Source organism: Mirounga angustirostris, unplaced genomic scaffold (genome assembly GCF_029215605.1).
Source record: "Mirounga angustirostris isolate CCGP_5_RB_7025 unplaced genomic scaffold, mMirAng1.0.hap1 SCAF_10, whole genome shotgun sequence".
Taxonomy (NCBI): domain Eukaryota; kingdom Metazoa; phylum Chordata; class Mammalia; order Carnivora; family Phocidae; genus Mirounga; species Mirounga angustirostris.
This window is the reverse complement of record NW_026991718.1, coordinates 122969324-122993444: the sequence shown is the minus strand read 5'-3', so window position 1 is coordinate 122993444 and position 24121 is coordinate 122969324. Positions and strand designations below refer to the sequence as shown.

The 24121-nt window shown below is 53.6% G+C and overlaps 1 protein-coding gene and 1 long non-coding RNA gene across 12 annotated transcripts in view; one reads left to right on the top strand and one right to left on the bottom strand.

Moving 5' to 3' along the window:
* Positions 1–24121, top strand: part of LOC123851811 (uncharacterized) — a 76148-nt gene that overhangs the window by 17143 nt on the left and 34884 nt on the right. For 2 of the 5 annotated variants that reach the window (XR_010405860.1, XR_010405862.1), the window contains exons 2-4: positions 20868–21060; positions 21924–22020; positions 22134–22407. This is a non-coding gene — a long non-coding RNA (uncharacterized LOC123851811). The remainder of the gene's footprint in view (positions 1–20867; positions 21061–21923; positions 22021–22133; positions 22408–24121) is intronic. The other 3 variants (XR_010405861.1, XR_010405858.1, XR_010405859.1) reach the window with 3 other exon arrangements.
* Positions 722–16834, bottom strand: CCN5 (cellular communication network factor 5). 7 transcript variants are annotated; one of them, XM_054510118.2, is made up of 6 exons: positions 16559–16834; positions 14924–15409; positions 13188–13294; positions 9346–9562; positions 3731–3985; positions 722–1751 (listed from the first exon to the last, which is right to left on the bottom strand). In XM_054510118.2, the coding sequence occupies exons 3-6, from the start codon at positions 13245–13247 to the stop codon at positions 1531–1533; spliced, it is 753 nt and encodes a 250-aa protein (XP_054366093.1). In that variant the 5' UTR covers positions 13248–13294; positions 14924–15409; positions 16559–16834; the 3' UTR covers positions 722–1530. The 7 variants fall into 7 exon arrangements, with proteins under 7 accessions (XP_054366093.1, XP_054366092.1, XP_064429294.1 ...); XM_054510117.2 differs by having other exon boundaries at positions 15027–15409; XM_064573224.1 differs by having other exon boundaries at positions 16568–16834.

Sequence of the window (24121 nt, the reverse complement as noted above, 5' to 3'; positions counted from 1 at the left end):
AGGCTCTCCTTTAGACCACACTCCCAGGCTCCCCTGCCTCTCCCCTTCCCAGTGGGGTTGACCAATGGGAGGCACTACCAGAACCTGGGGGTGGGAGAGAGCAGAAGCCAGGTCTGCCTCCCCAGCTCTATGGGCTTTTTGTTAGGTCTGTAAGGCTGCATCTGCTCCTGCTGGAGGGACCTGCTGTGATTCCATCTTCCGCTGGCTGGTCCCAGCTTCTGGGCTCTCCTTCAAACCCTCCATCCCAACAGCTGGTACCAAGTGAAAGAAGCCATTCATAGAAGAATACCTACTGCATGAGTCTATTGATGTGAGGTTCGAGAACTGGCTATCCATCCTCTTTGGTGGTAAAACTCAGAACAGGGGTTGCCTTCAGGGGCGGAGGGGGCGTCCGGGAAGGGGCCAATGGAAACTTCCTGAGATTCTGGAAATGTTTTGTATCTTGATGGATTACACAGGTGTTCACGTTTGCAGAGACTTGGTAAACCGTATGTTAAGACCTGTGTGCTTCACTGTGTGTAAACCGTGCCTCAATCAAATTAGTTTAATAAGAAGAAATCCCTGTTTAAATACTGAGAGTGTTCTCCAATTTCCTGGTTGGAGTCTGATGAAAACACAATTTTTATTTTTAAACATAACATGTAGATCACAGAGGAGGATGGAAAGTTTTTATGTGGGTTTAAAAAAAACAAAACAATAAGACATGAGACTCCAGACGGAATTTCACGCTTGGGTTGATTTATTTCAGGCCATGTTCCCCAGTCCCCAGGGGCTATCCTTCATTCTCCCCTACTTTTCTCTGGTCTTAAATGTTGCAAAGCACCAACCTATATATAAAGAGTCTAGCTCAGCGCCTGGCACATTGCAGGTGCCTGAGAAAGGTTCATTCTTAATAATACAAGTTAGGTTTAAGGGATCACTCTCAGGCCTGCTTTCTGACTTTCTTCAAGACAGTGTGATTTCACCTTGTGATTTTCACAAAGCACACAGCCTCTGAATTCTGCCCTGGATGGGGCAGGCTTTCTCAGACAGCATAAGCCGGACCTACAAGCTCTTGCACAGGCATGTATTTGGGGACGTTTTTATGTCACTCCAGGAAAGGAAGCAGGAAATTCAGAATATCTGCGTGCCCCTTTTCACCACACCCCTGGAAAAATAGCCAGTCCAGCCCAGCACCTGCCTCGACCTAATGATTAAGGGACAGCTGGTTGCCCTATCTGCTGGAAAGCTTGCCTATGCACATGTTTGATAAAGGCTGTGTGGAGGCTGGGAATGGACCAGAAGACTCTGGAAACCTTGGCCAGCCTAGGCTGTGAGGTAGAGGAAGGGGGACTGGGGCAGACATCCCGGCTCTATCTCAGGGTCCAGGTGGACCAGATGACTTGTGAACATTCTTGTCCTCCGGGGCCTGGATGTCGTTGCCCCAGCCAAGGGGGCGGGGAGGGGCCATCTGCCTTCTGCTCAGGGCCCAAGCACTGGCTTGCCTGCTGGGGAGGGCGGGCACGGAACCTCCAGATTCCCAGGCCTGCTCTAAAAGGCACTGTTCCATGGGCCGCGGCCCCTGGCAGGTGGACAGGGCCCAGGCAGGCACAGGCGGCGCTGGGTCTCCAGTCGGCAGAGGCGGTTCTGGTTGGACACCCGAGTGGCCACGCCCAGCCCACAGGTGGTTGAGCAGGGGCCCCAGGCCGTGCTCCACTCTGGGCAAGGGGCACCAGGGGGTGGGGGAGCGACAAGGCCAGAAAACCGGGGTCCTGGGGGGGGAGAAAGAGAGGTCAGCACTGTGAGATCAGGGCTTGGCAGCCAAGTCAACCCAGCTGCTGGCAGTGCCATCTTGGTCATGTTGCGTAACCTCTCTGGACCTCAGTTTCTTCCTATGTAAGCTTTCTAATGGGCGATTGTTAGGGCTGAATAAAATAATAGAGGGGGCATGCTTAGCACTGTGCTGTAAGCACCTCGTTTGTGTCGGTTACTAGGCAACTAGGATGGTGCTGGCCGTGATGGTCCCCCAGTAGGTGGCGGCTTTCTCATTGCTGCACCCCATGGCATCTTCCAGGAAGGAGGCTGTGGCCTGTGTATAGAGGTGCTGGCACCCGGTGGCAAAGCTGCCAGAGTTTCTGAGGCTGTACCTGGAACAAGATGGGGGGTTCAGCACCAGCTAGCTTCTCCTCCTCCTGACATCTCATTCTGCTCTGTTACTATTGTGGTGTCTTTTCTTCTGGTCCTTATTAACCAAATGGTTCTCAACTGGGGGCGACTTTGCCCTCCCGCAGGGACATTTGGTAATATCCAGAGACATCTTGGTGGTCACGACGGGGAGTGGGGCTACTGGAGTCCAGCAGGGATACTGCTCAACACCCTACAGTGCACAGGGCAGCTCCCATACGAGAGCATCACCCAGCCCGAGTGTCACTGGTGCCGAGGTTGAGAAAGCCTGCGTGATATGCTCCTGTGTGCAGGCTGTCTGCACACACACACGGACACACATGATGGAGATCAGACTCGCATCTACAGTGTCCTATCCCGCTTTTTTATACGTAAGATGAACTCACTGGCATTCTCCTATGTATTTAAGTGGATGTGTCCCATTCCATCGTAGGGATAATGACAGCCACCATGGATAGAGTGCTGAGTGCGAGGCACTGCCGTAACCGCTTTCCTTGGATTTACTCATCCAGTCCTCACAACAACTCTGCAAGGTGGACGCCCTTACTCTCATCTCACAGTTGGAGGAACTGAGGCACAGAGAAGTTAAGCAACTTTCTCAGAGTCACACAGCTAGGAAATAGCAAAGCTGGGCTTAGAACCCTGGGCAGACTCCATGCTGAACCCACCATGCTCTACTCTCAGGTGGCACTGTCATCCATGGCCCAATGCCTTCTTTTCAGATGCCTTTCTTTAAAAAGACCATGTTCCTATAATTATAATAACCAAGTGATATAACCATAACAAATTCTCTAAAACTAAAGAATTTATAGCAAGAGGTAACTATCTTTCCTCCACCTCTGCCCACCCCTAAACCCACATCTCAGAGGCAACCCCCTCGCCTGGTTCTTCTTTGGATAAGCCCAAATAACTACATATTAATAATATTATGTAATATTAAATGATATAAATGTATTACTAATACATATCAATATATTATAAATACAATAATAGTATATGTCATAATAGTATACCTCTGCTATGAAATGTGAGCATTTGATTCAAGTATCCTAGCCCTCCTTTCCCTTCCCCGCTCTGCTACCAATTTTTATTTTTATTTTTTTATTATTATTTTTTTAAAGATTTTATTTATTTGAGAGAGAGAGAGAATGAGAGACAGAGAGCATGAGAGGCAGGAGGGTCAGAGGGAGAAGCAGACTCCCGGCCGAGCAGGGAGCCCGATGCGGGACTCGATCCTGGGACTCCAGGATCATGACCTGGGCCGAAGGCAGTCGCTTAACCGACTGAGCCACCCAGGCGTCCCTCTGCTACCAATTTTTAGTTTCTATTTTTTATGATTTAAAAATATTTACTTGTTTTGTCAGTTTTAAAGAGGTCTTGTGACGCCCCACTCGGCTTTCCTAGTCTCCTCAGCCACCAGCCCCTCCCAGCTGCGGTCAGGGAAACCTGTGCTTTGACAGGTCCCCGGCTCCGGAGAAGCCCCGCCCCCGCCCCGCCCCCGCCCCAGGGGCTTTGACAGGTCCCGGCTCCTGAGAAGCCCCGCCCCTGCCCCGCCCCCTGCACGCACCTTGGGCTGGGAGGGGCTGGACCCCCAGCTCCCCTCGCTGGTCGCACAGCCACTCAGGGCAGCACTTGCCAGGGACCTCAACCCTCCTGGGGTGCGGGCAGTCCCAGCTGGGCAGCCGAACGTCCTCAGTGCACAGGGGCACACAGGTGAAGCCGCCGTCCTGACAGTGGCAGAGAATCCTGCAGTGGGGCTGGAAGGTCTCCCCATCCCGGTACAGGCGGCCGTTCACCTTGCAGCTCCCATCATCCTCTCCCCCTGCAGAGGAGAAACCGGACCCCCATCCTTGACCCCCAACTTTTCCCTGGGCAAGACCGTGTCAGCCACATCCTCCACCCGGTCTCCCTGCAGAGCTGGCCCTGATCCCGCTGGGGACTAGGGCCCCTAAGCGTCTGCGCACTGCCGGGGGGCTCCGGCCGGTCCCCACTGCCGACCTGCCTGGGCGCCCGCGGGAAGACAGCGTGGCATACCGCATCCTGGCACAGGGGCTGTGGGGACACGGGCCTACATGGAGCCCCCGCTCTGCTCTTTATTAGCTATGCAGTTTGGTCAAGCGACTTTACTTCTTCTTGCCTCAGTTTCCTTATCTGCAAAATAGGTTTTATAACGGGCACTTATTTCACAGGATTGTGGTAGAGACTAGATGAAATGATGTATGTAATGAATCCAACATAAAAGAGACCTTCAATAGATCCCAGCTGCTCTGTTGTTACTATTAATATAATTAATTACTATATATTAATTAACTTCTATACACACCGAAAGTTCATGCAACACACTTTCATTGTGCATCTGCTATGTTGTGGTCATCACTGTCAGGCCCGGGCTTAACTTGCTGGCTTTGTGACTTTGGATAAGTTGCTTAACTTCTCTGAGTTGCCTTAACAATAGCGTTGATGAGAACAGCTGGGTACCTTCAGGTACAGTTGATAAGTCCGTAACATTTAGCCCCGTGCTAGGCATAGAGTAGGTGCTCAAGAAACACTCTTCAAACGAAGCCCTTAAGATACGGGTGTTATTCCCACTTCCTCCACTGGACAAGCACTCCTTGAGGGCTGGGGCTGAGAGTGTTCAGGCTGGCACCCTCCCCCACTACGCTTCCCCTCCCCCTGTGCTGGCCCAGAGCATGGATGGACACACAGACCCTCAGGAAATACCCTTTGAAAGAATGCCTCGTGCAAGGCCCAGCACAGAAGAGACATTGATGAAAGAGGTTCTGATTTCTTATAGTTCCAGAGATACGTAGTGTGCCCCTCCAGGGTGCCGACCGCTCAGCTCCTAGACAGGACTAAGACACAGTCCTTGTCTTGAGAGACAGAGGGCCAGGCAGGGGACAGATGTGGAAGTCACCGTCTGCAACACAGAAATGAAAAGCCGTGGAGAGGCCCGGGTGAGTCGCCCGGGGAAGGGCAGAGCAAGGAGGACCTCTTTCGGAGGTCCTGGAGACGGGGAGGGGTGGGGGGCGGGCAGTTCAGTTGGGTCTGGAAAGATTTGCCTGAAGGCAGGTTTTCCCAGGTCTTCAGAGAAAAACCTCCAACAGGCCCATACCCGTGCAGAAATTTGGGACCCGCACAGATGTGGGCGCCAGCCCCTGTTCCCACTTGCTAACTGTGGGGCCTGGGGGCAGGTCACTGCACCTCTCTGAGCCACCGGACCTGGCTCCCAGGGCCACTGGGGGATTAAAGGAACTAGTGTTAAAGCATTTCTCTGCAAGCCTGGAGCACAGCAGATGCTCTGTGAGCTGGAGTGGGGGATGCTTGTTCCTCGGGGGAGGACAGAACCAGAGCCAGCCCTCTCCCTGCTCCTTCCAGGCCACAGCCCTCTGATGCCAAATCCCTGACCTTTGGCCTGGATCATGTGGCCCCTGGTTTCCTGGAAACTAGGGGCAGCTGCACCTTAATCCTGAGGGGTCTCCCAGCAGACTCCTGGGGCCACAGCCCTGGGGCTTCCTGGTCTCCGGGAGGGCCTGGTAAACAGAGGGATTGTTTCAGAGGAAAGTCCGCTGGAGGGGTGATAATTTTAGCAAGGTTTCCTGGCTCCTCTCCTGGTCCTCTAGCTCAGGGCTGGCTAGGGGTGGGGCTGATGATCCCTGGGCGGCCATCCCCACTCCTGCCCTGGGGTCTGTGTGCACCTTTGTGCTTGGTCCCAAACACCAGGAGGCGCCTCCAAACATACTCACTCTTCAATCCGCCACCCCCTCTCCCCCGCCAACCATATACACATATAGTTGCCAAAATCCTACTTCCTCTTCCATGTCCTTCCAATGCCCCCTTTCCAGCAACCTCCCTCAAATAACTTCAGAGCCCAGTCTAGTCATCTGGTGATCTCTGCGTCCCTCTTTCCCTCCGAGAGTCCCTTGTAGAAGGAACAACAGAGGATTTTTTTTTCCACCTTTAGCCACTTGCACACTGTGTGAACTTAGGCAGGTGATTTCACCCCTCTGAACCCCTGTTCCTGCATCTGCAAATCAGTTTAATAATAGGATCTACCTCATTATTAAGGGTAAAAAGAAATCACGTGTGTAAAGGGCGTGCCCACAGGACACGCTCCCTGAATGGTACCTGTTACTGCTAGGCTCTCCAGAGCTCTTACTATCATTCATTCAGTCAGTCTTTATTTATTGGGGGCCTACTATGTGCCAGGCACTGTTCTAGGGACTCATGATAGATACAGCAATGACTAAAACAGGCAAAAATCCTGCCCTCATTGGAACTTTCGCTCTAGTGGAAATAAACACTATAAACAAGTAAAATCTATGATGTCCGATGGTGATTAGAGCTAGAAAAATAATGGAGGGCAGGGCAGGGTTCAAGAGAGGGATGTTGAATATGGTGATCAGAGAAGGCCGCCCCGAGAAGGTGATTTTTGAGAAAGATGAGAAGGAGATGCAGAGCTTGCCATGCAGATATCTGGCGGGAAAGAACACTGGTAGAGCAAACAGCCAGAGCAAAGGCCCTGAGATGGGAGCCCCCTTGGGTATTTAAGGCACAAAATAGGCCAGCATGGCTGAAGCAGAGAGCAGGAGGGAGAGAGGGAGTTAAGCAGGGTCAGAGAGAAAACAGGAGCAGGACCCTGCAGGGCCTTGTAGCCATTGAGAGGACTGGCTTTTACTCGGAGGCGGTGGGAAGCTGCTGGAGGCCTTGAGGAGGAGGAGGGATGTGATCTGATGTATGTATTGAAAGGGCCCCTGTCGCTGCTGTGTTGGGAACAGAGCAGGGGGCAAAGGACAGAAGTGGGAAGACTGTTATGGGGCTGCTGCAACATCTAGTGTGTGATGAGAAGGCTCAGACCAGGCTGGTAGCAGCGGATGGACTGAGGAGGGACGAGAATTTCAGGTTCTAGAATATTGTGAAGACTTCGCTGGTGGGCAGTATTGGGCTATGCAAAACAAGAGATGTCAAGAATGACTGTGGTTTTGAACTCAAGCCACAGGGAGGGTGGAGATGCGCTTGGCTGAGCTGGGGAGGCTGCACGCTCGGGGTGTGGGGGTTCAGGAGCTTATGGAGGACACACACACAGCTTGGAGTGCACTTTCAGAGGTCCACCCAATTAGGAATTGAGAGGAGAGTTTTGGGCAGCATATTCCCTCCAGAGCTAAGACCTAGACTCCGCCTCTGTGAGGTCTCACCTGTGGGGTTCACCAGCCTCCAGATCTGGCTCGTGAGCACCCACCATGTTGCATGACCTGGGCTGGGAGTTGTAGGAAAAAGCAAAGACCAGGTACATTTTTGACCTCCAGCTGTCTGAAGTCTGAATCAAGATGGAATAAGAAAAGCCCCCTAATAAACTTAGTGACAGTAACAGCCAATATGAACTCATCATATGCTGAGTGTCAGGCAGTAGAGTGATGGAAATGAAGATTGTGGAGCCAGCTCCCTCAGTTCAAATCCCAGCTCAGCCACTTATGAGCTGTGTGACCTTGGGCAAATTGCCTAACCTCTCTGTGCCTCCTTTTTTTTTTTCCATTTATAAAATACGGATGACATTAGTACCAACCTCATATGGTTGTTGTGAGATTAAATGAGGTGATATTTGTGAGTGCCTGGCACATGGTTAAGTGCTATGCAAGTGTTCAATAAATAAAGTTCAGCCAAATGCTTTGTCTGTGTCCTGGCTCGTTGAAACAACAGCCTGGGAAGATAAGAGTTACTTATCTCATTTTTTCCCTAGATACTTTTTTTTTTTTTTTAGATTTTTATTTATTTATTTGACAGAGATAGAGAGCACAAGTAGGCAGAGAGGCAGGCAGAGGGAGAGGGAGAAGCAGACTCCACTGAGCAGGGAGCCTGACGCGGGGCTCGATCCCAGGACCCCGGGATCATGACCTGAGCCGAAGGCAGACGCTTAACCCACTGAGCCACCCAGGCGCCCCTCCCTAGATACATTTTTATTAGCAATCATCTATGAGTTTATAAAACAAATCACTATTTTCTCATGATTACACTCCCCTGATTTAAAAAAAAAAGCATTTAACAAGGATTTAGTATTGATAACTTTATGTCTATTAGTTTTGTTGGGTTTTTTTTAACCTTGTTTTTTGCTATAAGTGGACTCATTATCAGTGATTCATGAGCCCTTATCTCTCTTGTTCTTTTTTTAAAGTGATACATGCAAATAGATGAAAGACGTAGATTGCTCTACAAGACTTATTAAAAAAAAAAAAAAAAAAGAACACCCTCGCGTTTTTGTGTTTCTCTAAAGTAGTGGTTCTCTGTTGGAGATGATTTTGTTTCCCAGGGGACATTCGTCTAAGACAGATTGTCACGACTCGTGGGTGAGGGACATGCTAGTGCCATCCAGTGAGTAGAGGCCAGGGATGCTGCTGAAGGTCCTACCAAGTACAGGACAGTCCGCCCTCCCCAGTAAAGAATGATACCAAAGAATTATCTGGCCCAAAAAGCAGAGTTGAGAAACTCTGATCTAAAGCATCAGAGGGCACCAAGGCTTGGAATGGGGGGAGATGTAACACGATCAAGGTCACTAGTAAATGACAAACTCAGGATCCAAACTCTGGTCCAAGGGCTCCCAATCCAGGAGGAAGACAGAACGAAATGTTGCTTCAGAACCTGTGTGGCCTGGTCCCAAGCTGTGTAACAGTAATCATGCCAGTTAATATTACCGAGCCTCAGTTGGCTCATCTCTGAGTCTGAAAGGACTTAGAGGATCCTTGTGAGGATTATGTGATTTATGCAAGGATCATGTGGTAAGTTTCAGCATACTGCCTGAGACCGATTACTCTATGCCCTCCCTAAATAAACGGTTGCACTTCTATTTTCTCCGAAGTGTTGTGAAGGTCCTGAGAAAGGATAGTGATTCCTGGTTTGAGGAATCTGGGAGGTCTTCTCAGGGGAGAAGTGTTTGAGCTTGGCTTTGATAGTTGGTTGTAATTTGGAGTAGGAGTGGGGCGGTGCCGTTCAGGTGGGGGGCATAGTCGGAGCAAAGACAAGAGGGGAGGAGCAGAGGGAGGGCCTCGGGAAACGTGCGTCACCAGATTTGGCTGGAATGGATGGTGTACCTACAGTGAGGAGGTAGAGAGAGAAGAGCTTCTCTTTGACTCAGGACCCCTCAGCCTTGACCCTCGCAAACACACCCACCATCGGTCCCGCAAACCTGCTTACAGAGGCACACGGCCCCTCGGCCACCAGGGCCCGCCCTGGGCTGGCAGACCAGGCCCTGGCTGGGGTCGCAGACGTGGAGATGGTCGCAGGGCTCCCCCAGCTGCCGTGCGCACACCTGACAGCAGCTGCAGCCGTCCAACACCAGGGGCACCCCCAGTGGGCATCGGGGTGGTGGCCAGGGGCAGGCACACGGCGTCGGGCACAGCTGGGCACACACCTGCAGAGACAGAGCATGTCACTCGGTCATTCCAGGTGGGCAGTGAGGGGTCCATGCTTCGGCCCCCGGGTCACACAGATCTGGCCTTGGACCCTTGTGGTCATGAGCAAGGACTTTGGCCTACAGGTGCAGTCCTGACTCTGCTCCTTATTAGCTGAGTGACCTTGGGCAAGTTACTTAAGCTCTCCAAGCCTCAGTTTCTTCATCTGTGAAAAGGGGGCATTAGTAATATTTAACTCGGAGGATTGTTTTCAGGAGTACGTAAAATGATGCATGTTAAACCCTGAGCACACAGCCCGGCATGCAGTAGATGCTCTGTGCATTTAGCTGTGATGATCGCCATCGGGAATTACAAGGAATGACTTAGATCCTGCCCTCTAGAAGCTTACAGAAAGGCAAAAGCAACAAAACAAAGGATTACAATGGCAGGGTACTGTACATTTTCTAGAATGTAGACTGCGAATATTTATCTTGACAGCTGAATAAATCAAACAATATCATAGATGCTTTTGATCTTTGGAACAATACAGAATATGTTTCTGGATACGTATCAAATCAGCCTGGAAACTTGGTAAAATACTAATTCCCAGGCCTCCCCTGGGACTTACCAAATAGAACTTCCAGAGACAGGGCCCTGGAATCTTTTTTTTTATTGGGCTATCCAGGGGCTTCTGATGCATAGCTAGGATTTTGGCACCTCTGCTCCAGTTCTAACCCCCATGCCCCTGCCAGGGAGAGATGGGGGAAACTGAGCTCCAGAGAGAGAACGGGTCTTGCCAAAAGTCACAGCGTGTTAGCTGCAGAGCTGGGAGCCCGCTTCCTCCTCAAGGATCCTGTAATAGGGAAAAGCCTGAGCCAGGGACCCACCCCCCCAGCGACAGGGTCAAGGTATTGACCCAAGTGTCCTGGTTGTTCCTCCGCACTCAGGACAGAGAAACAAGCAAACCAGAAACCAGATGCCATGGTCTCCCCATATGTCCATCTGAAGGTGGGGACCCGGAGGCAGGCATAATTCAAGATAGCCCGGTAGCTTCCGGTAGGCCCCTTGGTGAGGGACCAATCTTCAGTTCAGTAGGGTCCTTGGAGGACCAGAGGGTTTTAGCTGGAGGATGGAAGACTTACAGTTTACAAAAATGGAATGAATCACCTCCTAACTTCTGTGTGGCCCCAAAGCAGGCAATGACCCCTTTGCCCTAGTGCCTACTTTGTCCCGCCCCGAGGACCCCCCAGTCCTGCAAATCTGCGTTCAGTGGCCTGCAGCTTGCACCCTGGCCACCAGAGGCCACCCCACACTGGTCAACCAGCCCTGGTTGGGGGGGAAGGGGGGCTCCAGGCTGGGAGGTAGTGAGGCAGGTGGGCAGCTCTGTGCCCAGGGCCTCACAGGGGAGCGAGTCGCCATCTCTGCAGGAATTCCAAGCCGGGGACTGGGTGATACCAAAGAGATTCTAGAGATAATGGCCTAGCCTTGCCCCTCAAAGCCTGGTCCAGACAGCAGCATCAGCCTCACCTGGAAGTCTGAAGCAGCATCCAGGGCCCCTCTTTATGAATCCAATGCTGCAGTGTGATACGTCTGGAAATGATTCTCATGGAATCGGCCTGAGGAGTAATCAGCTGGACTTTGGGGTTCCCTTGCAAATCAGAGGTTGGGCTCCCTTGGTTGGTGAGAAGTGGGGACCCTGACCAGAATTGGCTCTCGGGTCCCTTCCACCCGAAAGTAGGGGTGCCGGGCCACAGGCCTTCTGCTTTGTACCAGGTTTCCCACCCTGGGCTCTCTACGGGGTGAGCTCAGCTGGGGCCGGATGTGTGCATCCTGACACCTGGGAGGGGCCACTAATAATATCAATGATTGCAGCTAGCATTGGCCACGGGCCAGCCGTGAGCTGTAATGTGCTAATTCAACTCTGCAAGATGAGGTACCAGCTTTGTGCCCACTGGAAAGACCAGGAAACAGAAGCTCAAAACAGTGTGGGGACAAGGCTGGACTCCCTGGATCTCCAGGCCCTTCCTAACCCGCCCCGCCTCCCCGACACATGCGGTTTCCCCAGACCCTTGCTGCAGTCACCAGGGGGTCGAGTCCTGGATGTGGAATATTCTAGAGAAGAGTTGAAATCCAAGTTGTACCACTGATGGGCTGTGTGACCTTCAACATGCCATTCAACTACTTCATGGGGAGGGAGCTGTTTCCTTCTCAGTAAGAGGGGGTGGAGAGCACCTATCTTGAAATGGTGACAGGGATTAAATGAGGTCATGGCTAGCTCTTAGTCACAGTGACTTTTCTGTTTCCAGGTCTCTGCCACCTGGCCCTGTTCACAGGCCTGAGCCCAGGAGCCCACAGGCTGCTGGAAGACTTAGAATTCTCTCCCTGAGGATGGTTGTGGCTTTCCATGTTGGTGATGACTAAGTCCTTGACTCTGCATAGGATGCTGCCTGGCTCCCGGGGACAGGGAAGAAGGGAGGGGTGGACAGTGAGTCCCGGACGGCTTCCTTTTGGTCTTTCATTTAAGCCTGGGCCCAGAACCCCAAGTCCCCCATTCCAACTACCCAAGCCACCCACCCGGGCATCATGTTTTGCACAGCCCCTTCGGGAGAAGAAACAGTGGGATTGGGATGCCAGCAGGGTTCGCAGCCTTGCCCCCACTCCTGCTCAGGACCCAGGAGAGAAAGGCTCCTGCCGTGCTCCTCAAAGAAGCATGAACGTACAGTGAGATCATGGCTTGTGGTGGGGCTGATCTCCATGGCATCGGGAACTCAGCATTTGCTGACGGGGCTCAGCAGCTGTGGCCTTGGTCCAGGTAGGGGAAGAGGCACAGGGAGCAGGAGAAGCACAAATGGAAGTGCGCCTTCCCCACCCCACACACACCCAAGCCTATCCCTGGCTCCACCGCCTCTATTAGTCTGATGTTTCTTTGCTGTTTCTTTGCTGTGTGATTTTAGGCAAGTTGCTTGCCCTCTCTGAGCCTTGCTTGCCCGAAAACAGGGGATAATTCCTTATGAGGTTTTTGGATATGTTAGGCAAGGTAGGTATTTCACAAACCTTTTGAAAAATGTTCCATAAGAGGAGATCATTATTCCATGAGGTGTCTCCCCGTCCCCCTTCAGCCCGGGTCTGCAGGTCACTCACGGCCACCAGCATTAATGCCCTTGTGGTGAGAACTTTCCCATCAGTTAGACGCCAACATCCATTCAAATCCTGGCTCACAGTTAGGCAAAGCAGGTTTTATGTTGCGTCTCCCCCTTTATAATGAGGACACCCCCTTCAGCTCTGTAGAAGGGCTCTGGGGACCGCGAATAGTCACGGCCCTCTTCTTTGGAACACCTGCCACGTTCCAGGTCCTGTGCGGAGCACTTCTGATGAATTGCCATCAGTGATCTTCACCAAGGCCTCATGATCATTATGGTCGTTTAGCTGGGGAAGCAGCTGAGGCTCAGAGAGAAGGGACTCGCCTGAGGTAACACAGCCGAGCTGGCCAGAGGCGAATGTCTGGGCACCGGGGAGGGAAGCTGGGCTGTGCCCAACACCGGGGACCTGCAGGAGTTCTTCCAGGGGATCCTTGCAGTGATTTCACACCTCCCCCACCACACCGAGGAAGTCGGCCAGGCGTTTTGGGGCCCGGGGCCCCCTTACCTTTGAGAGGAGGCAGAGGAGGGAGAAGGCCAGAAGGTGGGTCTGTGGCACGTCTCTCATGTCCCTGTGTCCTCCACGGAGCCAGCTTTGAGCCTGGGAGGCAGGACCTGTAAGTGTTTATGTTCCGGCAGCTGTGAGGTCACTCTCAGGCACGCGCATGCACACACACACACACACACTCTGGTCTCTGCATTCCCCCTCGTCTCCCCATCCTCATGCTCCCACTGATGAGCCCATTTACCTGAAGATGAGACCGTGGAGGCCACCAAGGGGGGACCTGCCAGTGTGAGTGTGAGTTTGTGCGTGTGTGTGCGCGTGTGAAAGCCAGAGCCAGAGCCAGTGCCAAGAGCCTGTGACAGGCTGGCGGGGGCCTCTCTTGCTCCTCCCAGCTCCAGGGGGCCTTCCAAGCTGCGCCTGTGGCCGTTGCAGCCCTGCCCCAGACCCCCGCCCAAGGCCCGGGGCGCTGTGCCGCCAGCAAGAGCTCCGCAGGCACCCCCTTTGCAGCGCTGACCCAAGTCCTCCGAAGCCCCGTGGCCCGGACTCTGGGCAGTTTCGGCTGGGCCTGTGGTTTCTGGCAGCAAGATTGGCAGCCACCCAGAGGCGGGTGTGACCCACAGCAGAATTTCCCCGGGGCGGCCTGTTTGCTTTTGGCACCAAGGGGCCTCCCTCCGGCCTGCTTCCCTGGGCTCTGGAAGGTGGCCCACGGTGGATGAGCCCATGCAGGTTGGACCTACTATGTGCTGGCACTTGCCGGGCCCAGCCAGATGATCTGGAAGAACCAAATCCATTTCGTTTAATTTGGCCATCTCTGAGGCCCCCTCTGTAAGAGCTGGAGATACAACAGTGACCTTGGGACAAAGCCCAGAGTGGGAGATGGCAGTGGGGAAACAGGTGGAATTCCTGGGCATACTGGGGTGGGGTCCTTGTTCAGACGGAAGGTGAGGGACAGCTTTCTGGAGGAGGTGTCTTTACAGAGAGCCACAGACGGAGGGGGTAAGAGAAGGCAGGATGTTGCAGGCAGAGGGAACAGCACGTACGGTACGAAGGCAGAAGTGAGCATGATAACGTGCCTATTCTGGGAGCCAAGGTGTGACTGGAGCTGAGGGAGGTGGGGAGTGGTGTTGTACGTGGGGGAGCAGGACACCCAAATCCAAATCCCCCAGTTTCTGGGGGCATCTCCAATGCTCCAGCTGCTTTGGGTAAGGGGTGTGAGGACAAGGGCTTGGACTATAGAATTTGGTAAAGAAAATAACAGGGGTTGCCAAGCAGGGGCTGGGGAAGGCTTTGGCCCCCATAATCTCCACCAGTACCCCAAACCTCAAAGCGAGGGCATTGGGTTCCAGAATGGGCGGTGGGTGAGGAAGAAGAGTGACCTGATATAGGGTCAGACTGAGTGACTTGCTGAGGGGGGAGCCTCCCTCCCAGCTGCAGTCCTGGGGAAGGAGTCGATGATGGAGGATGAAGATGGAAATGCATGCTAGGTCTCAGTGGTTCTGGCTGGAGGAGGAGGGCAGGGCAGGGGAGGCAGTGTCCCCAGGCCTAGAGGGAAGCAGATACATTTGTTTGTCTATCCATGCTTATGCTTATGTTTTAGTCCGAGCCACGCCTAGGGCGCTCTACACCCAGAGTGGATCGTTGCTGAGCACCCCGCTCTTTTGCACAACAGGATTATTTTACAGTAATAATCATGAGATGAGACAAATAGTTTTCACGTATGAACTAAAGTTTGCACTTACCAAATAAAAACAGCCGCCCCCTTCATGGTCACACTGACTGTTTTCAATTTTAAGCACAAGCCCAAACTCCAAGGACTCACATAGAACGAGAGAATTGAAATACCTATATCTTCGTCTTCACCATCACTCTGTGACCTTGTTGCTTTGAATCTACTGTCGGGGTGCAGAACTGCACCCCCAGGATTGGAGACAGGGCTGAGCAAGATTCTGAACTGTCAGGAGCTTCTGCTCCCAGTGAATGCGTGCTCCTGAGTCTGTGTGCGCTGGGCAGCTGTCTTCCTAGAGATCTCCAAGTTCTCTTTCACGTAGGACAGGTTTCCTAAAGGGTAAGAAATTAGGGGGCACCTGGGTGGCTCAGTCGGTTAGGCGTCTGACTCTTGATTTCAGCTCACATCATGATCTCGGGGTTGTGAGATCGGGCCCCGCACGGAGTCTGCTCGAGCTTCTCTCTCCTCTGCCCCTCCCCTGTGCGCTCTCTCTCTCTCTCTAAAAGAAAAAAAAAGGATAAGAAGCTAAAATGTGCTAAATTTGAAGCTTAATTAAAATTCAACAGTTACTGCATCAATTGTTTAGAACTTGGACCAAGACAAGATGTTTTCAGGACAAAGTACTTTATGATTGACAGGAGTTACATTTCTATCCTGACATGGTTTATATTTATATACTGACTTCTCATCAGTTGCATTTTATCTTTAAATTCTCTACGGACCACGTGCCCCTCTTATTGCCTGTGCTCAGGGAAGACCACTCCCGGGCCCCGTCCTTGCTAGGACCACTGGTCTTAAGAACAACGAAAGTGATTACATAGGGCGCCTGGGTGGCTCAGTTGGTTAAGCGACTGCCTTCGGCTCGGGTCATGATCCTGGAGTCCCGGGATCGAGTCCCACATCGGGCTCCCTGCTCAGCGAGGAGTCTGCTTCTCCCTCTGACCCTCCCCCCCTCATGCTCTCTCTCTCTCTCTCTCTCAAATAAATAAATAAAATCTTTAAAAAAAAAAAAGAAAAGAAAAGAAAGTGATTACATAAAGGGCACGCAGAGGAAGCCAGCCCTGTGCTAAGTATTTTTTATAAAAAGTGGTGTTTCTAATCTTCACAGTCTATGCCTCAATAAGAAAGGGGAGGTTCAGAGAGGTTAAGTAACTCGCCTAAGGTTGCACAGCTAGAAAATAGAGCCAGGGGCGCCTGGGTGGCTCAGTTGGTTAAGCAACTGCCTTCGGCTCAGGTCATGATCCTGGAGTCCCGGGATCGAGTCCCATGTCGGGCTCCCTGCTCGGCGGGGGGTCTGCTTCTCCCTCTGGCCCTCCTCCCTCTCATGCTCTCTGTCTCTCATTCTCTCTCTCTCAAATAAATAAATAAATTTAAAAAAAAAAAAAAAAAAAAAAAAAAAGAAAATAGAGCCAGGTTTTCAGTGCAGGTCCACTGGGCTCCACAACCTTATGTTGTGGTTTTGATTGTTATTTCTTGTGACGACTGCTTGCAGAGCTCTCGGTGGCACATATTTTTTTAGATCGAGGGGAATGTGTTAGTGTGAAGTGTTCATCTCGGTAACTCTTCACATACGTGCACACCCATGTCACCACCACCCAGAGCAAGATACATTTCCAGAAGTTTCCTCATGCCCCTTCCAGGTACTCACTCTTCTGACCTCTATCACCATTGATCAGTTTCTCTTGGAACCGCTCCTCCGTCTGAGGCAAGAAGGAAGACAGGAGCATTTCGGGAGGGGGGGAACTGGCCAGAGACACACTGCCCAGGGCAGCCTCGGAGGGGACAGCCTCCACCGACAGCCGGGAGGTGAGGCTGCCGTGGGCTCCCGGGGGGGTGGTGAAGAAGTCACGGGCCAGCGCGGGCCAGGGAGGCGACAAGAGATGAGTGGAAGTGTTGCCGCCGCCACCCTTCCCCCCACCCCTGCCCCCAGGGGCCTCTCTGAGTCACAGTGTGGCTGTGTGCTCGGAACTGGTCCTTTCTCATAACTGAGGAGGGCAGTGAGCGGACAGTGGGAGGCCCTGGGGCCTGGCCAGCTCCGGGGGTGGGAGTGTCAGAGACGGGCCGGGCATACACAGTTCCCAGTGCTGAAAGACTGCGGCGGGAACCGCCCCTTTGCCGACTGCTTACACGTGGGGCAGGCCCCCCAAACCTGCCCAGTTCGGTGCTAGAGGGATGTGACAGTCCAGGGAACCCATGAGTCTCTTGGGGGCTGCTGTAGCTCCCCCAAATAGGACCCCAGAATGAGCCTGGCTGCTCTTTGTGTTACTGGAAGGAAACGCGGGCTCATAAGTCCAAAGATCCTCGCTTCAAATCCCGGCGCCACCATGACTGACAGTGCTGGGATTAGGAGGTGCTCCTAGATGCCCCGAGGGAGCAGCGTTGAAGGGGCTGTCCCTCTCTGGTGCCCCCCTCCTCGTGCACTGCACCACCCGAAGAGTGAGTGCCTCCTGAGGAGGCAGGTGCCTGGGGCACAAATGAGTTCATGGCAGCAACATAGAGCCACTGAGATTGGGGACTTGGGACACAAATGGGGATTTGCGACCTCAGCATGGCCTAATGTACCTCGATTAACAACTCGGGGAATATTGGTTGCCTGGCTAAATATGTTAATCGGGGCACATTAGGCTATGCTGAGGTCACAAATCCCCAAATCTCGTGGCTTGACCCAACGGAAGGTTAATCTTTGCTCCCGGAGAGTCCAGTGGAGTCAGGCAGGTCTCCCCCGTCTTGGAGCTGAGCCTCTGGCTCTTCCTCCCCACGTGTGCTGGGGTGTCGGCATCCTCCAGGGGCTCGAGTGAAATGTGGAATCCCAGGCCCCCCCCCCCCAGAAGCAGAATCTGCATTTTAATGAGGCCCACCGGTGTTCTGTATGCGTTTTTCAGTTTGGGAATCACCCAAGGTCACCTTGGAGAAGAGGGGTGGAGAAGGCACACTGGGCCTTCACGGCCTTGGACCAGAGGCGATGCTCCTGCTTCATGGGCCTAGTCTGTGTCATATTAATTTTATCCTAGGAGCAGCTTTGCGTTCTGTTGTTCTTCCACATTCTTCTTTGGTTCTCTAGTGCATTGATCTGTTCCCACAAGTTTTTCTGTTCTGTACAGCTGGACCTTAGTTGGGCCCTCAGATACCGAGCTGTTCCATGTCCTCGGCGGGGTCACCTCCATCAGGAAGGTCCACACGATGGGCCCAGCAGATGACCACGGCTTGCCCAGGTCTGGGCTCCTGCCCCGGAACATGAAGCTGCATCTCTCCAAGACTGGCTGCCCCCACACTGTCCTTGCTCACGGCCATGTTGGGAGAAGCTCATAGAGTTCCTGCGGGCTGCCTGTGGCCGCGGTCTGCAAATACCCAGCCCCCTGGCGCCTCTCCCTGGCCCCTTCTCCCACACGTTCCCCAGTCTGGGCAGGAGTTTAGAGGTCTGCTCCTGACCCTGAGATCCCAGGTGCCACGCTGAGTTCCTTCTCCCACCCCTAGGACAGCTGTGGAGCTTGGACAGTTTTAACACTTGGCTTCAGTCTGTGCTGGCCAGGTTCTGCGTGCAGGGACCAATGCGGTCCTCCCCCAAAGGGGGGCTGGAATGTGGAGCTCTCAGCACACGCATGTGATCACCTCTGCACATGGCTTCACATGGCACTGTGACCCGGGGGGCCTGGTAACAAACTGGTCCTCACTGGCTGAGTGAGGGGGTTGGCCCAGGGGCTGCGCCAAGGGTGCAGCTGGTGATGCATCGATAAGCCTGCTGGGGAGCTGGGGAGCTGGGAGGAAGCCATGCTGGGACATGGGGAGGGCTTTGGAAATTGGCACAAGGCTTTATTTACAGACTTAGTATGGCAAGGAGATGGCGCCGAACCTCGCACACATTAGGTGCCAGATATGTCTTTGGTGCATGCATGCATGAATGAATGAATGAACTGGGGGACCAAAGCTCTAAGCCGAGCTCTATAGCTGTACATTCCTGGGACAGTTCCTTGGCCTTGCTCGGCCTCAGCTTCCTCATCTGTTAAATGGGAGAGGGGCAAACTCCACATTTTTTAGGGCCTCTTGGCTCTAGGAATCTGTTTCTATGCCCAAAAGCATGGAGTGACAGCTCTGATCCAGAGGGAAGCATGGAGGGAGGGCCCTCAGGATTACAGAGTTCCAGAATGTCAGGAGGCCCAGGTGGTTCCTATAAACTCATTGATGCCGACTAATTACCAGAGTTCAGGAGACCCCATTGAGTTGGAACCAGTTGTTGCTCATGAGGGACTGGGTGTCAGGGCAGAGCTAGCTCTGCTCTTGGCCTGACATCTCTTGGAGGAGGCAGATAATGGGTTAGGTTATTCCCTCCCCATCAAAGAGCCCTTCCATCAGCGGGGATATCTAGTCTTCGGGGACTTACCTCTCACTGTCTGAGTCCCAGTGGTGCCATTACCTGTCCATATCCATACCTAATCCGTCCATCCATCTGTCCATCAATCCAACTATCTGTTCATCCATTGATCCATTTGTTTGTTTATTCATTCCTTCAGCCATTGATCCATCCATCCATCCATCCATCCATCCACCCATCCATCCATCCATCCATCCTTCTATCCATCCATCTGTATATCCATCTACCCATGCATTCATTCAACAAACACTGAATTCTTTATGCCCTACTAGTACATAAAGAATTAAAATAAGGTCTCTGCCCAATGAGCTCTCGGGTTAGAGGGGAGGAGAGAGACAAGTGGGGGTGATTACAGCACAGTCAGTGGGAAAGCAATGAGAGAAGAGGACCTAACCCGGTCTGGGAGGCAGGAGAGGTGGTTTTCGAAGTCTTACTTGAGGAGGTGACATCTGAGCTGAGTCTTGAAGCAAGAGTAGGAGTTGTCCAGGCAAAAGGCAATTAAAACAGAGGATAGTAGCATGAGAGCAAGAGCCATTTGGGGAGCTGTGAGCAACGGAGCCCATAGAGCCAAGCAGGAGGCAGACTGAGATGAAGCTGGAGAGGCCTGGTCACAGGGAGGGCCCTGTGTCAGCTGGGGAGGACAGTTGTGGCTGGGGGTAGGAATAGGGACAGAGGCCTTGGACATCCAGGGACAACCAGAGATGTAGAAAAGCTCTGGGTCAGGTATCAGAATGCCACCTTCCTTCCTCCTCTCTACCCCTGAGTGGCCTTAGGGAAGTCACCTGCCCTCTCAGGGCCTCAGTTCCCCCACTGTGACATGACAGCGTGGCCCTCTGTGGCCTCTTGGGAGCCTTCCAGCTCTGAGGGAGCCCTTGAGTCACATGTGGTTAGCAAAACCAATGCCCACATGAACATCTGGCCTGGCCTGAGGCACGAGTGAATTGCTCTCAGTTCCTGTGTGTGTTGGGGGCGGGGAGGGCATTGGTTAGGAGGACCCTGGTTAGGGGCCGCCCCTATAGGGCTCTCAGTCATGGGACAGAAGGATGTGCTAAGAAGGGAGTGAGTCACCAGCCAGTCATCAGTTTGGGCCCCAGGGTCCTCAGGTAGAGGAAGGGGAACCCCAATCCTAGCTCCTGGTCACCCCCGAGTCCCCTCCTCAAGACAGCAGACCCCTGTTCAGAACAAACTCCCATACAAAACTCTAATATTTAAAACAGGCCCAAGGAAAATGGTTTAAATGGTTTGGTAGGAAGCAAAGGGTAGGGGTTTTCAGCTGGGGCTTTGGGTCCTCTCGACCCCCCAGCAGCTCCTGGGGCCCTACCACTGTGCCACATTGCCTCTTAAAAGATGGCCTGAAGCACCTCGCAGTTCCTACTGTTTGCGATTCAGACAAAAAGACAGAAGTGATTCAGAAGGAAGGGAGAGACCCAGTCACATCCTGGCTCTGTCACTCGCTGTGTGACTTTGGGCGAGTCACTCCACCTCTCTGGGCCTCAGTTTCCAAGCCGAGTTGTCATGCGACTTAAAGGGCTGGGGCATAGCTGCACTCAGCGGATGGTAGCTCATCCCGACGGGTCCTTCCCCCCAGTTTGCAGCCCCTGGCTTTGGGTGGGGAGGAGGCTGGAGCCGCAGCTGAGACTCGTCCTTCCATCTCCAAGTTGCTTGGATCTGTCTCCAGGAGAAGCTGTTTCTCTAACCCACAACCCCTCAGAAACGACCAGCCACAGCCTCCCTCTGGCACAGCCCCTGCTCTAAGGATCCCAAGACCTGCCCCCTCAGAGGTAATGTCACCCTGGGACACCAGATGGGCCTACGGGCTGCCCAGGGCTGCAGTGAGGGGCATCCGGACCAGCTTCCAGGAGCCCAGTGCAGGAAGTGGGACAGGGAGGCTCCCCATGCCCCATCCCTCCAGCTCCACCAGCCCCACCAGCCCCACCAGCCCCAGAGAAAACACTTCATTACTGGAAACCCAGCCAGGCAGAGGGGGTGGAAGTGGCCGTGTGAGAGGAAACCTCACAGGGTCAGCCAAACCTCGGCCCCCGAGGCCAGCAGCCCACGGACTGGCCACGTGGGGCTGGCTCACTGAGCTGTTTACGGAAATACTGGCCCCGAGGCCTGCCCAGCTGCTGGGCTGGGTTCCCATGAGGTACCCCCAGGCCTCAAAGTGCCAGCCTGGCAGGGGACATCAAAGGCTGCAGCTGAGGCCTCGTTTTCCTCACTGCCCACCTGGGGAGTGGAAAACTGAGGAGCCTCCCACGGAACAGGGGGTGGTAGACACGGGTGAGGTCTTCAGGCTGGCCCTGGGTCCTCCTGGCCCAGCTTCCTGAGCTGGGTCAGGGGACCAGGCCCTTTCTGGATACCCCTGGAAAATGGCATCAACTTAAGAGAAGCTCATGGCCAGTGGACTCTGGAGCCAGGCTGCCTGGGTTCAAATCCTGATCTTGGCCCTCACTGGCTGTATCGCTCTGGAGAGTTTGGGCAACTTTTTTGTGCCTCAGTTTCCCCATCTGTAAAATGGGGGTGACGGTAATAGTACACACTTCATGGAGATGTTGATAGAATGAAATAATCTCATATGTGCCAAGTATGGCAGGCAGCCCCAATCACTCCCCAAGTGCCGTGTTTGTCATGGAAATCTTTTCAGCTTAAATATCTGCTGAGCGTCCACACCATGATTGAGGAGCTGAGGTTACAGAGATAAATCTGATTTAGTTCCTGCCCCAGGGAGCTTCAAGGTCAAGGTGAGCGTTTGGGGGATTAGGAGGTCGGGGGGGTGGGGTGGGGGGTGGGGGGTTTATATACCTAATTACCGTAGTCACAATGGAAATGAAGGGGTGAATATCTGCCTCTCCAGTGTCTCTGTTTGTGGGAGCAGGGGCCACATGAGCCCAGTCACACCGCTCTATCCCCGCACCCAGCACGGAGGCCGGCACCCACTCGGCTGCGGAACCAGTAGACAAACACCTGATCCTTCGAGCCTGGAAGGCGGCAGGCCCTGAGCCCAGAGCTCTGCGTGCATGACACCCTTCCAGCTCCTCAGCACCCGGATGGAGTCGGTCGTGTCAGTCTTTCTGCATTCGGAGAAGCAAACAGAGGCTCAGCGAGGCCAGCCCAAGGTCCCACAGCTGGTAAGTGGCAAAGCCAGGCCTGAACCCACACCGAAGTTCAGAGCCTGCATTTTTAACCACTAAGCTCCCCATCGTCAGTGTGGTATTAAATTGCACAGCAACCCTCAGGCCTGGGAGTTCTGAGCTGTGCCCAGCCCGGCCTGAGAAGATCCAGAAGGATCTTAGGGGAGGGAGGACACTCTAGGCAGAGAGACTCGCCTGTGGAGAAGCAAAGAGGCAGGCCCAGACCACTGTCATACTAGTCTCTGCAGCACAAGCTGCTTGTGGACTAGCGAAGACTGGGGCACAGGGCTGGGGTGTGGGAGTGATGTGAGCAACAGGGAAAGGACTGAGGGATGTCTGCAGACAGCCCAGAATGCCAGGAAAAGGTTCCGACTGACCCGTGGGGTGTGACTGGCCAGTCCGGAGCAGAGTTTGCATGTGACCAGATGGATGCCCACTCTGGTGGCCAGGACCGAAGATGAATTACCAAGGAAGGAGTTAGGACGCAGCAGGGGAAACCAATTGGTACAAAGGACAAAGCTCAGCATTGTTACTGGCGATGAGCTGTCTCCCCCAGATCAACCCTTACCTGCCCCGTGTTCTACTTCATCCAAAGCAATGTGTGTGTGCCTTTGGGGCCCAGGGCCTGGGCATGGAGTGGCCAGATTTGGAGTCCTTGCAGCCCAGAAACGTGCCTTCTTCCCCAGCCCAGCCTCAGTCCTAGCCCCAGCGATGACCTACTCTAGGGCTTAACACCACTTTGCCCACAGTGGCTGCCAGCAGTAGGAGGAGGCCCAGAAGGTGTGACCAGGGGCAGGTGCCCGCAAGGCTCTCAGCAGCCAAGCCTTCACCACCCAGCCCACCTGGCATTCAGCCACATGGGAGTTCAGCTCTCGGACCTGGCCAGGTGCCCGGAGGTCTCCCTCATTCATAACATAGACAGTCATGAATGAGAGGGATGTTGTGAGGATTGATCGGGGTCTTGGATGTGGGGCATGGAGCACAGCGCTGGCTCAGGGCCGATGCTCTGTAACTATGAGCTCAGTGTCATCACCACTGCAGCCTGAAAGCAGAAGCCACCGTCTGGTCTGGGAAGAACTCGGAAACTGCCCGCTGTGGCCTGGAAAAGCTCAGAGGGCATCTGGGCCATCCCCCTGTCCCCAGGTGCCTGGCGCCTGACTTAGCTCGGGGAGGTCGGTCTCCCCCAACGGGCATGGGGGCCCCAGCTTGAGTCATGCATCTGCACCTCGTAGGGCACAGGCTGGTGAAAAGTGAAAGGAGCCATGTCCGGGCTGCATCGTGCAGGCCGTGTGGTTAGACCACGCTGGCCTACCCCGAGCTCTGGCCCTCCGTCACAGTCCATCCCAGGACAAGTTACTTCGCATCCCAGTGCCTTGGCTCCTTCGTTTGCAAAATGGGCGTATTGTAGTTCCTGCCTCACTCACTGGGTCCCAGTAAAGATTAGGAGAGAGGAGCCGTATACACGCTTAGCACGGGGCCCAGCACGTGCGAAGCACATGGTACATATTAGCAGTCACCGTGGAGCAGGGCTGTAAGTCAGGAAATTCGCAGAGATTCAATACCGAGAGAAAGGGGGGTAAATGGGTAAATCATGAAAACGGTGCCGTACGCACAGGTGGATGAAGGTGCAGGCCGCCGAGAGAGCCGGGACACAGGGCGGTGGCTGGAAAGGGCCCAGCCTCCTTCTGGGGAACGGTCAGTAAGAATAACA